General features: G+C 39.3%; 2 protein-coding genes across 4 annotated transcripts; one reads left to right on the top strand and one right to left on the bottom strand.

The window, feature by feature from the left end:
• Window positions 1-335: 335 nt before the first annotated feature.
• LOC18019247 (DDT domain-containing protein PTM) lies at window positions 336-7,148 on the bottom strand. Of its 2 annotated transcripts, none has more exons than XM_006400716.2 (9): window positions 6,055-7,148; window positions 4,923-5,630; window positions 3,765-4,686; window positions 3,274-3,553; window positions 2,964-3,088; window positions 2,406-2,872; window positions 2,284-2,312; window positions 1,516-1,998; window positions 336-1,423 (listed from the first exon to the last, which is right to left on the bottom strand). In XM_006400716.2, exons 1-9 carry the CDS (start codon window positions 6,867-6,869, stop codon window positions 504-506), a joined length of 4,749 nt encoding a protein of 1,582 aa, XP_006400779.1. In that variant the 5' UTR covers window positions 6,870-7,148; the 3' UTR covers window positions 336-503. The 2 variants fall into 2 exon arrangements, with proteins under 2 accessions (XP_006400779.1, XP_024011451.1); XM_024155683.1 differs by having other exon boundaries at window positions 4,923-5,575; window positions 6,055-6,417.
• A 214-nt stretch (window positions 7,149-7,362) lies between these two features.
• On the top strand, window positions 7,363-13,523 carry LOC18019246 (DNA repair protein RAD5A). 2 transcript variants are annotated; one of them, XM_006400715.2, is made up of 20 exons: window positions 7,363-8,063; window positions 8,176-8,309; window positions 8,392-8,527; window positions 8,719-8,772; window positions 8,859-9,005; window positions 9,091-9,242; window positions 9,319-9,403; window positions 9,506-9,775; window positions 9,881-10,027; window positions 10,137-10,292; window positions 10,650-10,717; window positions 10,809-10,931; window positions 11,047-11,146; window positions 11,236-11,348; window positions 11,603-11,881; window positions 11,991-12,191; window positions 12,306-12,399; window positions 12,494-12,565; window positions 12,762-12,860; window positions 13,010-13,523. In XM_006400715.2, the coding sequence occupies exons 1-20, from the start codon at window positions 7,536-7,538 to the stop codon at window positions 13,130-13,132; spliced, it is 3,081 nt and encodes a 1,026-aa protein (XP_006400778.1). In that variant the 5' UTR covers window positions 7,363-7,535; the 3' UTR covers window positions 13,133-13,523. The 2 variants fall into 2 exon arrangements, with proteins under 2 accessions (XP_006400778.1, XP_024012624.1); XM_024156856.1 differs by lacking the exons at window positions 12,306-12,399; window positions 12,494-12,565; window positions 12,762-12,860; window positions 13,010-13,523 and having other exon boundaries at window positions 11,603-11,877; window positions 11,991-12,124.
• The last annotated feature ends 1,373 nt before the right edge of the window (window positions 13,524-14,896 follow it).

The following is a 14,896-nucleotide window of genomic DNA, read 5'->3' as shown; positions in this document are numbered from 1 at the left end:
AACAAAAATTTGGTCGACTTATGTGGAAGAATGCAAAGATATTTTGGTGGGTTTGTATGCTCTACGATTATAAATAAAACACCACTTTTGTTATTAGATAATAGCTTTGACCAAAATGATCGGTCGTACATTAATTGGTCTTTGGTTTGTGTGGTTTGTATCATTATACAAAATTAAAAGGAAAAAAATGAATAACCCGTAACCTAGTATGTTTGGAAGTATTAAGCAGTGTTACGATATCGTCTCCATCCCAAGCAAAAAAGATGTTCCTTTGCAGCACAAGAGGGAGAGACAAGTAAATAAGAACAAAAATACTGAGCTTGATACTTCTGCCATTGCAAGGAAAACTTCTACTTAATTTCATATGAATTTAATTTACTTCTTTTGTTTGACAGCACATATTCTTTGTATCCATCAAACCCCTAAAAGCAGCAGCAGATGGGGCCTAGCCTGAAGCCAGAATTGAAGAAAAAAACAAAAAGAATTTCAAGTGGTAACTTAAGCTACATCCACTCACGGCAACGACCACATCTCCAGCTACCTCCGGTGCAAGTAGATTCCTCCTCCCATGGAGAACAGTGGGAATGTATTGTCATATTACAAGTCTGGCATGTGAGATCAGGCCCTGGCTCCACATGCATACATATCTGACATGGAGTTGTATTGTCATAGAGAAACGCTCTGCACTGTTCCATTGTCTCAGCCTGAGGGTTTGGGTTTGGGTTGTCTGTGTTTCCTGAAGCATCCTTGTCATTACCAAATCCATTGCACTGGCCACTATCATCTGTTGTAAGCAACTCGTTCAGCGAGAAATAGGTTTGGGGTTCGAATTCCATGTCTTCGTAGTCAAACATTAGCTCGCCTTCAATCATGTTGTTGTTGTTGTCGTTGCTGTTAGGTGCATTCCATTCCATGACAGGCAATGTTGGCTCCATTTCTGGTTTCACAAAAGGCTGCGACTCCAGATGCGTTGAAAACTCGGTATAAGAAAGATTATTGTCCCCTTCTGTGTCTTCACGCTTCACTCGTCTCCTAACTGGTAGCTTCTGGGGTACCGGCACAGAACCATCACCGTTCCATCCGACATCCAAATTGTTAGATGCCATTTGTTCGACTTTTGAAACTGACACCAAGAGAGGATCATCATCTGGAACAAACGCATCTTCGAGGGGATACGACGGAGTAGAGGGTATCGAGTCTTTTGGTTCAGACATTCTTTCAGAATCAGAATCCAATCCGGTATTTCCTTGCCCATGTTTCTGGCGCTTGGAGAATACATTTTTCATCTGTTTCTGTTCCCTGAGTTTGGGATCCATGTAAGGGCAATCTGGTGATCGTATACGACGGCATTTGCAACACTTGAACCCAGCAACTTCAGGAATTTTCGACTCCTCGAGCTTGATCGCTTCAATGTGGTACCACTCTGCAAACAGATGCTAGGATTAGATTTATAAGAAATGAATGGCAGAATTGAGGAAAGATATGCTTCAGTATAGAATTCCGAGTTATTCTTACTGTCACAACTTGTACAGTGAATATATGTTAGACGAGGATTATACGGCAGTTTGCAGAGCCAACAAACTGGTTCCAGATTCGGCTGATCAGATTGTCCAGCCAACAAAACATTTTGATGTCTGAAGCTAGCACTTGTGTCTTCCAAGTTCTTTTTCCTCCATATGACTCCCCAAGACAATGTCTTTTGTTTACTCTTGGGTGCCACATTAGAATCAGGAGTGATTTGTTTAACTCCTGATGCGTTGTCGCGTATGTTGGAAGATGATAACTGTTGGTTAAGAGGCTTTATCTGTGTCTTAATGAGTGGAGTGACTGGGTTTGGATGTTGTCCGTTGATCAGGACAGTGGGTGTTGTTGGATGTCTCTGATTGACATTGATTAGTGAACGAGCTCTTGCAAGGTAGCACCGTTTGCAGGTTACTAGAATTTCAGCCGTCCCAGCTGTGTGTTGTGTACTCATAGTGCATTCCCTGTGACAGAAACCTGAGAGGCGAAAAGAAGATTCCACGCTTAAAGGTACGATAACAACAAAAAAAAAACTCGAAATGCAAGAGATTTCATGCATCAAGAAATACAATTACAAATGAGGAAACAAAACAACAAACTCTCTTTAAGGTATATGCTGTACAATCCTATTTTTCTTGGTCTAAAGAAACAGATAATATAATTGTAGCAAGTCAAAAACAAAGAAAAAGGCAAAAGCAATACTAACATGCTAATAACTTGCAATCTACTGAAAAATTAAAACAGCAAGGAGGCGTATTGTACCTTGGCAAGCACTGCATGTTGTTGCATCCCTATAGACATGTAAAGAAACGGGAAGAAAAGTTAATGGTACGCAAATTTTTTTTAGAAGCATCTTGAAAGGTGAAGAAAGCTAAACAAAGTACCTCAATAAAACATCAAGATGGCATGACGCACAAGAACACTTCTCCGTGTTGTCCCTCCTAGAGGCTAGATAAGAAAATATGTTTGCTCGAGAAGCTTTCAGTTGCTTTTTCTGAAGTTTTGATATTCTTTTTGATGGCTTCTTGATAATAGGCACATGGACTCTATGCAAACTTTCTTCATATTCTTTGGTCAAATATAAGGGAACGCGTGCTTCATGAAACCAGTACTTTTCGTTTCCATCTTCAGTTTTCTCAACTTCGACGACATTCTTCATGACACGAGATGGAAGATGCTTCTGATTTCCAAAGGCAACTCCATATCTAACCTTGTTATCTATAATCTTCTTGTCACAAATACGAGCATTCCTAAATACAGTGGCCTCTGTCTCTGGACCTTTAACATCTTGCACGTTTTGCTCTGGGCGTACAAGTTCACTCCATCTTATATTCATATCCAGGTATCTAACCTGGCCCAGATTATGTTGAATTTCAGGGGAACAGTAAACAAATATAAGAAAACACAATCATTTGAAAACCCATTGATGATAGAAGACAAACCTGAAGAGCAAGCTGAGAAATGTTTTTGCTACTTTCAACTGCAGCTTTCCAAATAGACCGCCTGTTTCTTTTAGGAATGTAAGCGCCATCACCATAACTAAATTCAGGAAACTTTTTCAGACCACCTAATAAAAAACAAACTAATTAGCATTATCCTGAGAAGCCAAAAAAAAAAAAGAAACTACCATCATCCTGGGAGTAAAATTAAATAGGATACCTCTGGTAGAAGTATTAGAAAAAAGGCAAAACTACAACAATTTACGTGAGAAATGTTAAAACCACAAATACAAACATAACCAAACAAGGTTACCTTGCCAAGCTGCTTTCCTTATATTTGGCTTCGACAAGACTGCCTTCAAGAGTACCACTTTTGATAACTTCCCACCTCGCCACCAAGTAAAGCTATCATCATCAGGACCTTCGGCTGTAACTTCAGCCTGGTTCCTATGCCTCCTCTTACCAGGTCCACGTTTCTGTGTGGCCCCAACAGTAACTCGAGCGCTTTGAAACATAGAATGTTCTATCAACCAATCATCCATTAATTTAAGCCAATCGTTTGACAGAGCAATACTGCAAATATTTTCCTCAAGCTGCAAACAAGCATAATGAACCATATCATGCCAATGAAAAAAATGATAAATATAATGACAAACAAAGACTGCTAACATATCAATATATTATTGACACTATCAAATCTGAACAGCTCAAATGACAAAAAAAAAAAAGTACAAGTGTTTTTTTAATAGCAAAAGAAAGTGAATAAGAACAAAAACGTTTTAGAAAGAAAAAAGAATTACTTACTTCAAGCAGGAGGGCTATCATCGCTTTGCATGTTGAGGCCTCCTCTAACTTCTTACGCCACTGTTTTCTAAGGCTCTCACTGAGAAATGGCCCCGCTATGAGACCACGTAAGCTTTCTTCGACATATAAGATATATGCTGCAATACTAGAAAGTACTCCGTCCCCGTTCTTCAGAGGGAAAAGGCCACTGATGATTTTCACAGCACTTTTAGTGGCCCCAGTTACAGCTGCATTTAACATGCATCCTCTCCTACTTGCTGATGTGAGTTTGCAAGAATGACACCAACCACACCTTTCCCTGGTAATTTCCTTCTTATCAGGACTTGGCCAGAAGAAACTTGAGGCTACTAACGAAAATGCTTTCACCTGTAGCAGGATGTTACTTGAGGCAGCTTTCTTGGCATTACTAAACTTGTGTTGATCAGGTTCATGGGTTTCCTCTGACAATAGGACAGCCAAAGTAGCACCAGCTAATGAAGCCAATTCTCCATTTGTATAATGGTTAATGTATGCAAGAGGTTTAAATGATAAACCCTTGAGTGTTATGCCAGCAACCAAATTCTTATCCTGTGTTCCAATTGATCTTCCTAAAACAGGACTGCCAGCATTGACTGAAGCAGATGCGGAGAGGCCTAATGCATTTTGAATATTATTTCTACTGGAACTACTTGTACTATCGGGCTCAATCATGTCTGACACTTCCTCGCCCCCTTCCTTTGGCGTGTGAGCTAAATCAGTCTCCACTGCTCTCAGATAAGAGTTCACACCTCCAGGCAGCTCCCAGTATTGTGAGATCGCTTTGCATATATACAGATATTCCACTCTATGTTTCGTTGCTGACAAAAGCACCAGTACAACTTTTGGAATGTCAGTGACATTGTAGTATTTGAAATCTGCATCCGCATGGACAGAATTTTTAAGCCTGCGATATAAGGGAAATATTCATCAGCGTCCAAAACAAAATAACTCAAGCAATACGGGTTTTCCAACTTTAATCAAAATCTAGACAAGCTGTTGGGTGAATAGTTGCTAACTGAATAATCTACATAAACAACTTTCCACGCGAATCTATATGAATGGAGATATAGAATCAAAATATCAGCTCTATTTCCATAGATTTTGAACGAAAAAGTATTTGAATAAGGCAACGAAACATACACCAGTAAGTGGTTGCATGTACCCAAGAACAGTCGCCCATGTGGATCCACTCCAAAATACACTGCACCCCTGAGTGACGTTTTATGAGCAATCGTTGGCCCAATTTTGTTGATAGTGCATTCTGGACAATACCACGGCCCGTCTGGTATATACATTTTGACCACACCAATGCATCTTGAGTGATATGCTAAAGGGCATCCATCACAGCAGATCAACGTTCCATCCATGCCGCAGAGCCTACATTCATCACTGTTTCCGTCCAGATCTGAGCTAACTCCATTAGGACCACCATCAGTACATCTTGAACTCAAAGTTTTAGACTCTTTCATTGAGCTTATCCCATGGTTAACCGCAACAAATTCACTAAGCTCTTTCTCCTTGCAAACTGAGGTTTTAGCAAATCTGGGGTGGACCCTTCTAGGTCCATTTTCAGGAAGATCAGCAGTAACTCCATCATGATCATATCCAACTTCAGATTCTTCTCGAGTATCGATTTCAGCTCTTAGATCAGCTATATCAAAGACGTCATCACACAAAATTTGCAGGATCTTCAACTTCATCAATACTGGTAAGGAATAATATTCTTTCTCCACAACAATTTCATAAAAAACTCTCCATTGAGGCCCACTTGCATGTCCCATGGCAGAAAAGTACTGAACCAAATAAACAGGCCAAGTTAGCGCATCGAGCAAGCTCCAATCAATGCACCTGCAGATGGCAATGCAACAAAATCTTCGAATTGTTATCCACTAAGATATGGGAGATCCTAAAACAAGCTCCACCTAAACAATGCATAAGATGCTTATTATGGAGTCCTTCTACAGCCATAGGCCTTTTTCTCCCAGTTGTGATAAGAGTTATTTTTGCATGCATGCACACACACACAAAAAAAGAGAAAAAACAATTCATGAGCTTGAAAACTACTGTCAGTAAAAACGCTTCCTTGAAGGTCAGATACCCAACAAACTAATTCTTCTGTTTCACAAAATGATTAATGCACTGGAATAATTAAAGATATGGGATAGTTTTAAAAGACCTCTGAAAAGCAATTCAGAAAGTTACAAAACTAAAAAAACAAGTTAACAAAGACAAATGTTGAAAACAATAAACAACAAAAGTCGTATGAGCTTACCTCAAGCAGTTTGAAGCCACTTCAGACTCTTCAGAGGAGAGTCTCTCAAGATGACCCTTCAGTGCCCGCATCAAGGCAACATGAATGGCATCCAGCAAAGAATTTGGTCCTAAGAAATTCAACGCTCCGACAAAATCATCCAGTCCAAATGGGTAGATATATAACTGAACACTGAATGATCTTAAGAACCCGTATACAGATAATAGATTCACCACAGCCTCCTCAGGGATACCAATTGTTCCTGATGAAGAAGGCAAATCCACTGGTGGTGGAACTGGAACAGGAGGAGACATACTTTCGATATCTGGATCTCTGCTATCTTCACACTCAGGTAAACCACAAGACGAATAACCACCTTCAACCTCTGCCACAGAACCTGGGCTACTACATGTGGGCACCTCAACTCCATTCACTTGATTTTGCGGCTCAACCCCTTTCTTCTCCAGGTTATCTCTTTTCTTCTTTTTGTCCTTCTTCAGTACAATGTCGTCTAGTTTATTTCTTCTAGCACGCAACTCATCATCAAAGTAACTGTCCCCAATAATTAACTGGCGAAGATCACAACTTTTCAAATCCTCGAAATCACCGTCCTCATATTCAACTCTGTACAGCCCAGAATTGTACGAAACTATCTTCCCAAGAGAAACTTTACTGTCATCAAAATCTTTCAACACGTAACGACCAAGTAGGGATTTTGGCACCGCCGGTTTCATCTCCAAAACCGGCCTCTTCCCTCGGTTAGACACCCCATTCTGATCCTCTGGCCTTGGGCGTTTCCTTGGCCTACCTCTAGGTCTAGCCACCTTTCCTTCCATCAATCCCCAGATCTAAAATTGCCTCAATCCCTTTTGCAAGCAATCTCTATGATTCCGAAAATCTCACTCCTTTGCCAGAAAATCGAACCATGTAACGCAGAATCACATCAACATCTAAGATCTACGAAACTCCCGCAAATCGAAGCTCAAGCAGAAGGAATCAGGACCATGAATCCAATAAATAAAAAAGCTCCCCACCGATAAATCTGAAATCTTAATTAACCAAAAGAGAGACGGAGAGAGAGAAACGAAAAAGATGAGCTCTCAATCGTGACTGAACTTCTGAGTTAATGGCAGATTTTGTGGTCTATTCTATTGTGAAACGAGTTTAACTCGGTAATCGGGTTACCCGGATCGACACCCGTCGGATATCTTAAAAACGCTGTCGTTTACGTTTTTTCCTTTTTTAACTTTCTCACTTAAAATAAAAATAATATAATGGCGGGAATTTGGATATTGAGAGAGCCCTCGCTAATTTACGCGCGTTCCTCGGGCCCGGTTGATTTCTACCGCCGTCGTCGATTCGCCTTCTTTTTCTAGTCGCTCTACCCATGGGTTTCTTGCTTCGGTGTCTGTAATTACAATCTGTCTGAAAATTTCTCGAATTTTTCAAGGTTTCCCGGGAATTTTTGTTTTCCCGGAAAAATTGAGGATTAGGGTTTTGGAATGGGGACGAAAGTTTCAGACGAACTGCTTTCCACCGTCCGGTCAGTTGTGGGCTCCGATTACACAGACAGGGCCATTAGCAGGGCTTTGTACATGGCGAATCTTGACCCAACGAGAGCCATCAATATAATCTTCGACACTCCCAATTTCAGCAAACCTGAAATAGCCACTCCTAGCCCGAGCGGCTCTAATGGAGAGAAGAGAGTCGAGAACGGCATAAAGGGCTGTCGTTTTAGTGACGGCGGGAGTGTTGGACCGAGTCATCGCGTGGAGGAAGATGAGAGTGTTAATGGTGGAGAAGCGAGTGTTTCAGGGGATGAGTGGTGGTTTGTGGGCTGTTCGGAATTGGCGGGATTGTCGACATGTAAAGGAAGGAAATTGAAGTCCGGTGACGAATTAGTGTTCACGTTTCCGCATAGTAAATTACCAAATCCTGAGGCTGTGTCTGGGAAGCGCCTTGGACGGGGAAGGCCAGCTTCGCGTGCTGCTTCTGATATCGTCAGGTTCTCTACAAAGGATTCAGGAGAGGTGCGCTTCAAATTCATGATTTTTCTTATTCTCAGTTTCAAATTGCTATGTTAAGTTTTGATGTTTATGAGGTGGAAACTGATAACGAATTATGATGGGCTTCTTGTGGCAGATTGGTAGAATACCAAATGAGTGGGCTCGGTGTCTTCTACCGCTTGTGAGAGACAAGAAAATTAGGATACAAGGGAGCTGCAAGTCGGCGCCTGAAGCATTGGGCATCATGGACACAATTTTTCTATCAGTGAGGTGTGTATACACACTATTGTGTTTAGATTGATGATTCCAGGATATATGGAACTAAGTGTTTTTGTTTGTTTGTTTGAAACAGCGTATACATTAATAGTTCCATGTTTCAAAAGCATAGTGCGACTTCATTTAAGGCAGCCAGTAATACGTCAGAGGAATCAATGTTCCATCCTCTCCCAAATCTCTTCCGGTTGCTCGGTATAACCCCCTTTAAGAAGGTAATGCGTTGTCCTTGTCTATAACCCTTTTGAATTGCTGACTGATTCCAGCTTGCAGTTCCCATATACCTTTCATATGATGTGACTGCAAAAAATTCTGAGATAGGCAAAGAAATATTTCTATCTTTTAATTTTATTTTAGTGGGCTAGTTATATGTGAAAATGTTTCTTTGTTTCGTCATCTTATTTAGGCAAAGTTTACTCCTGAGGATTTGTCCACTAGGAAGCGACCTTTGAGTTCCCAGGTAAAAATTGCTTATATATCAGCATCTTAAACTTTGACTTCTTGCTTGTCAACTTTGTCATTTGCTTTCTGCTTCTTTGCAAATAGGATGGCTCCGCTGTTTCTACTTCGTTGCTTCAGTTAAACAAGGTCAAGAATCTGAATCAAGATGCAAACGGAGATGAAAACGAGCAGTGCATCAGCGATGGTGATCTTGATAACATAGTTGGTGTTGGGGACAGTTCTGGACTAAAGGTATTCTCATTTCCAAGACTGCTTGCATACTTATATTCGACATTAGAAATTTATTTGGCAGAATACATGAGACCGTTTGCAACAGGAAATGGAAACTCCGGATAAACTTCTTTGTGAGCTTCGCCCGTATCAGAAGCAGGCACTTCACTGGATGACCCAACTGGAGAAAGGAAATTGCACTGATGAGGCGGCAACAATGCTTCACCCATGTTGGGAAGCATACTGTTTAGCAGACAAGTAAGCCGTGTTTCTATTGTGTGCCAACTTTAGCGCGAGTCAGATGAGATATTTACTATCTGTTTTATGTCAATAGGATGGAACTTGTTGTCTACCTGAATTCTTTCACTGGTGATGCTACAATACACTTTCCTAGCACACTTCAAATGGCAAGAGGAGGAGTATGACCTCACCTACAAACAACTGTTTGACTTATCATCAGGATTTTGTCACTTTTTTATATAGCGGTTTTGTAGTAAGATAATATCATCACACTTTTGCAGATTCTAGCAGACGCAATGGGTCTCGGAAAGACCGTAATGACCATATCCCTAATGCTTGCTCATTCTTGGAAAGCTGCATCAACTGGGTTTCTATGCCCCGATTATGAAGGAGACAAAGTGATCAGCAGTGCTTTAGATGAGTTCGCTAGTCCTTCAGTGAAGGCAACCAAATTTCTAGGTTTTGATAAGAAGCTTCCTGAGCAGAAATGTGCACTTGAAAATGGTGGTAACCTGATTGTATGTCCGATGACACTTTTAGGCCAGTGGAAGGTATAATATACGTTAGAATTCTTTCCATGTTTGATGCGCGTGCACACTATAGTTTGGTTATTTGTTTAGTTTTTTACTTTTTTTTTGTTCCTTCTTTATGATCAGTCAGAGATTGAAATGCATGCAAAGCCTGGGTCTCTATCGGTTTATGTTCACTATGGCCAAAGCAGGCCAAAGGATGCAAAACTTCTATCCCAGAGTGATGTTGTCATCACTACATATGGGGTTTTAACATCCGAATTTTCGGCAGAGGTATCTTTCCATATAAAAGGCTTATGTCTGGTCATGTATTGTCCCATAGTTTGTAAATGTATCGCAAGAGCATCTTATTATCTTCTCTGTTCTTTCCTCTTCTTATTAGAACTCACCAGACAGTGAGGGACTTTATGCAGTTCGATGGTTTAGGATTGTTCTTGACGAGGCACATACCATCAAAAACTCAAAAAGCCAAATATCCTTGGCTGCTGCAGCTCTGGTTGCTGACCGGCGCTGGTGCCTTACGGGTACTCCTATTCAGGTGATTGATTTTTTCGCGAAGGTTCAGAAAGAAAAACTTTGTTCTTGACTGTCCTATGGGCCTGCCAATCTATTCTGTGAAATAATTCTCGTAGTTCCACATTTATTATTCACCTGAGTTTCGAATGGTCTAAATCTCTGTTAGAAGGATATCTACTTCTTGTGCATGATTTTTGTACACAAGTCTGGACTCTATCTCACAAACTTGTTTTTTGAGATGTATTTCATATCACTTGCACTATTGGTATCATTCGTCTGCTGGCATGATAGCTTGGCTCATTTAGATATATGTTGGATAATGATTTGTTCATCATATTTGGGACTTTGTGATTATTTGACATGTTATCTTTTTTAATAGAACAATTTGGAGGATTTGTACAGCCTTCTACGGTTTTTGAGGATTGAACCATGGGGAACTTGGGCATGGTAAGGGTCCTTTTCTATCTTTGGTTGGAAACACATTACATTTGGTATGGAATGACGGAAGCTTGTGAGTTTGGAACATTTATATTCTTAGGTGGAATAAACTTGTCCAAAAGCCATTTGAAGAGGGCGATGAGAGAGGGCTAAAGCTAGTGCAGTCCATCTTAAAACCTATCATGCTTAGGAGAACCAAGTCTAGCACAGATCGAGAAGGAAGGTGGGAATACTAGAAATAAAAAATCAGTCATCCGTATAACTTTCTGATGCTTATTAATTATAACTTTTAACTTAGAGTTTCCTCGGTTAATCAGAAGCATGTTTGTTTGTTTTAGGCCGATTCTTGTTCTACCCCCTGCTGATGTGCGGGTCATTTACTGTGAACTCTCGGAATCTGAGAGGGATTTCTACGATGCGCTATTCAAAAGATCCAAGGTATTGTTTGTCCTGAGAATTCTTTAGTGTTTTAGTCAGACTTTTCTTTTAAGATGCCTTATATTGAAGATGCTGACGGATCTTTTCAGGTCAAATTTGATCAATTTGTTGAGCAAGGTAAAGTTCTTCATAATTATGCTTCGATCCTGGAACTGCTTTTGCGTCTTCGACAATGTTGTGATCATCCATTTCTAGTAATGAGGTGTGCCTTGTATACCCTTGCCCTGTATTTAAGTTGAGATACAAAGTGTAACCTCCATGGCTTCCATATCAATTACAACATTTCACATTCAATCTAATTTGTTTGCACAACCTTTTATAAAATACCAATAGAATATCATAGAAAATATGCGAAATTTGTTATAAGAAACATGCAACCGTATTCCTTGTTTCTAAACATTTTGTAGACGTAATTGTTATATTTTTTATAACAGACTCTTGTTTTCATGCATCCAGTCGAGGTGATACCGCAGAATACTCTGATCTGAATAAGCTAGCTAAACGATTCCTTGGTGGAAAGTCTTCTGGTCTAGAAAGGGAAGGAAAAGATGTACCATCAGTGGCTTTTGTTCAGGAGGTGGTAGAGGAACTGCGCAAAGGAGAGAAAGGAGAGTGTCCAATATGCCTTGAAGCGTTTGAGGATGCCGTATTAACACCTTGTGCTCATAGATTATGTCGTGAGTGTCTCTTGGCAAGTTGGCGAAATTCTGTTTCTGGGTTATGTCCTGTGTGTAGGTACCTTGAAGTTCTTCCTGCTAGTACTAGTTTTCATTTGATGTCCTTGCTGTTGATTCCACAAAGTTCAGTCAAATATGGCCAATAATGATGAATGTTTGTTCTGCAGGAAAACTATAAGCAAACAAGAACTCATCACTGCACCAACTGAAAGTAGATTCCAGGTGGACGTGGAAAAGAATTGGGTAGAATCATCCAAAGTCACTGCTCTTTTGCAAGAGCTAGAAAGGCTTCGTTCTTCAGGCTCTAAGAGCATTCTCTTTAGCCAATGGACTGCTTTTCTCGATCTCCTCCAGATTCCCCTCTCTCGGTATCCCATTTGCATATCTTGATGATATTGGCTTGCTGTGGCAGTTCTGAGAAAAAAATGTTTTCAAGTGCCAAAATGATAGCAAAATATTTAATTAATTTCTTTTATTTCTAGGAACAACATTTCATTTGTCCGTCTTGATGGCACGCTAAATCAGCAGCAACGGGAGAAAGTCCTTAAAGAGTTTACTGAAGATGGCAGTATCCTGGTTTGTGTAGTCGTGTTACATTGAACTGTTCAAAAGTTGTACTTTCTAGTTTCTACATTGAAGTTAACACTTGTCTTCTTTAACTGTTGGATAGGTATTGTTGATGTCTCTAAAAGCTGGGGGTGTCGGAATAAATCTAACAGCTGCGTCCAATGCCTTTGTCATGGTATGGCATTAATGTCCCTTATAAATCATATGAGTTCGTATAGGATCTAGACCATGTAATAACTCATGCAAAATATGGAAGTAAGTACTAGTTTATGCCACACTGGGTTTCAAAAGTTTGTAAATGAAGACTGCACTATACAACATAGGTTTTGAAGCAAATTCGGTTGAAAAGTAAACCAAATTGTGTCGTATAGGATCCATGGTGGAACCCAGCAGTAGAGGAACAAGCTGTCATGCGTATCCATCGTATAGGACAGACTAAGGAAGTCAAAATCAGAAGATTCATAATTAAGGTACCTTCCTCGTTCTCAGCCGTTAATCCTCATCTACCATATAAATAAACTTATCACTGAAACCATATCCAAAATCAGAAAATGTTATTGCTGAGTATTGATCCTAGGAAACTTGTGGGAAATGTTTGTCTTGCTTTTGTGAAACGCAGGGAACAGTTGAGGAGAGAATGGAGGCTGTTCAGGCGAGGAAGCAGAGAATGATCTCTGGGGCTTTAACCGATCAAGAAGTACGAAGTGCACGTATAGAGGAACTCAAGATGTTATTTACCTGAAACTATGTAGAAAAAAAGAAAGAAAAAAAAATTCTCAAGTCTGATGCCTGAAGTCTATTATACAATTCTACGTTTGGTAAACTCTTAACATGAAACTTGTCACATTATAAGCAAAGGGAATCAGAGATTATAACGTAACTGAAAATGGGTTTTGTTCTTTTCAAGAGGTATGATGGACAATTGTCACGGTTCTGGGTATATGTGCAGAGGGGTTTCCAAGTATCTTAAGCCCCCCTTATATGGGTTTTGATGTTTTGGTATTATAGAGAGAGCTCTTTTTGTGATTGGAGTTCAGATTATTTTTTGTACTTCTGATGAATGTTGCAGTTCAGATTACTTTTTGTAACTCGATATGGCAACTGCCCAGTGAGACTTGGAATCACTTTTATTATATATATGCTCTTCTTTACCTTTTTTGTGATAAATCATATATATTAAAAGCGAAATAAATTTTTAGTTTTAAGGCCTTTCATCTAATTTTATAGTGGTTAATTACTTTTTGCCCTTTATTAAAATTTGGTTAATATCCTAATTAATGGTTTAAATTAAGTTTAACATGATTTACATAAAAAATGTCAAACCTGATTTCAATTTATAATTTGTCGTATAATTTAATATTGGTTTTAATACACAGAATACTTAATTGGGTCTATAATCCATTTGACATATAGTTATTGTTTTAATGAAAAAAAAAGATAACCTACAAACTAACTTGACCTAGATCTTTAGACTACTATACATTTATATCAACCTACCTTTCTAGATCTTTCATAGTTTTTGCTGGTTCTTAATGTTTGTCGTTTGTTATTTAGTTTAGGTCTATGTTATTTTCTTAACCACATATTTGTTTTGTTTGTTTATATCTTTGCGTTCGTCTTTATTTTTTTTAGTTTGTTATCTTCCGTTGTTACATGGTTTTGAGTTCCGTAGTTGTTGTGTAACAAACTCTGTGGTTTTGTATCCGTTACAGGAATTGTGTTCATTGTTGTCTATACAGAGGAGTTTGCAAGGCTGAGTTTAAGTGCTTTGGTTTTCTTACATCTTATTCAGGTGATTCCCTTAGCCTTGGATTTAAATGTTATTGTTTATTTTATTCACTTAAGGTTATCCTTTAATCTATCAGTCGATTGTCCTTTTTCTATTTTCGAAAAGACAGTCCGAGGAAGCTTCATAGCAAAGGCATGGGTCTGTTCAGAAACAAGGTGCCGTTGCGGTGGAGGCTGCCGAGGATTACGCTTACAGGTTTGAACCTGGTGTCAATGAGGTACCTTTTTATACCTAAAGAACATCATAAATACAAGATCAAAAGGCACCAAATGCACATGTTGACTCGTAAGAAGAATATTTTATGATGATCAACATACCAAATTTTATTTTTCTCATTGGATTCAGTTTCCTTTTTATCTTTTTCGTTTTGAATTCAGTCTTTGTGGTGATGGCTCTGGTTTGCCGTAAATGGGTTTTGGTCATCATTCGTTTCTGATTACACAATCCCATCAATCCTTTGTTATACTTTCACTTCATTAGCTATGAGATGAATCTATTCTAGAAATTTGATTTTGATCTATTCTGTTTTAAATTGTTAATAATCATGTTCCTTGGTAGGCATGAGTATTTGAATTGATTGAAAAAAGCTGTAAAGCTTGCGACTTTGGATCAATAATTGACCTCTATGTGCTCAGTTTCTCTTCGAGATTTTGAGTCACTTTTCCTAATCTCTTAGGATTCTTGTGAGCCATTTGAAGCAGTTACACTTCTCTTTAA

The sequence above is a fragment of the Eutrema salsugineum genome, unplaced genomic scaffold (genome assembly GCF_000478725.1).
Source record: "Eutrema salsugineum unplaced genomic scaffold, Eutsalg1_0 scaffold_2, whole genome shotgun sequence".
Lineage (NCBI taxonomy): Eukaryota > Viridiplantae > Streptophyta > Magnoliopsida > Brassicales > Brassicaceae > Eutrema > Eutrema salsugineum.
The sequence above is the reverse complement of the archived record's forward strand: the minus strand, read 5'-3'. Positions and strand labels throughout refer to the sequence as shown.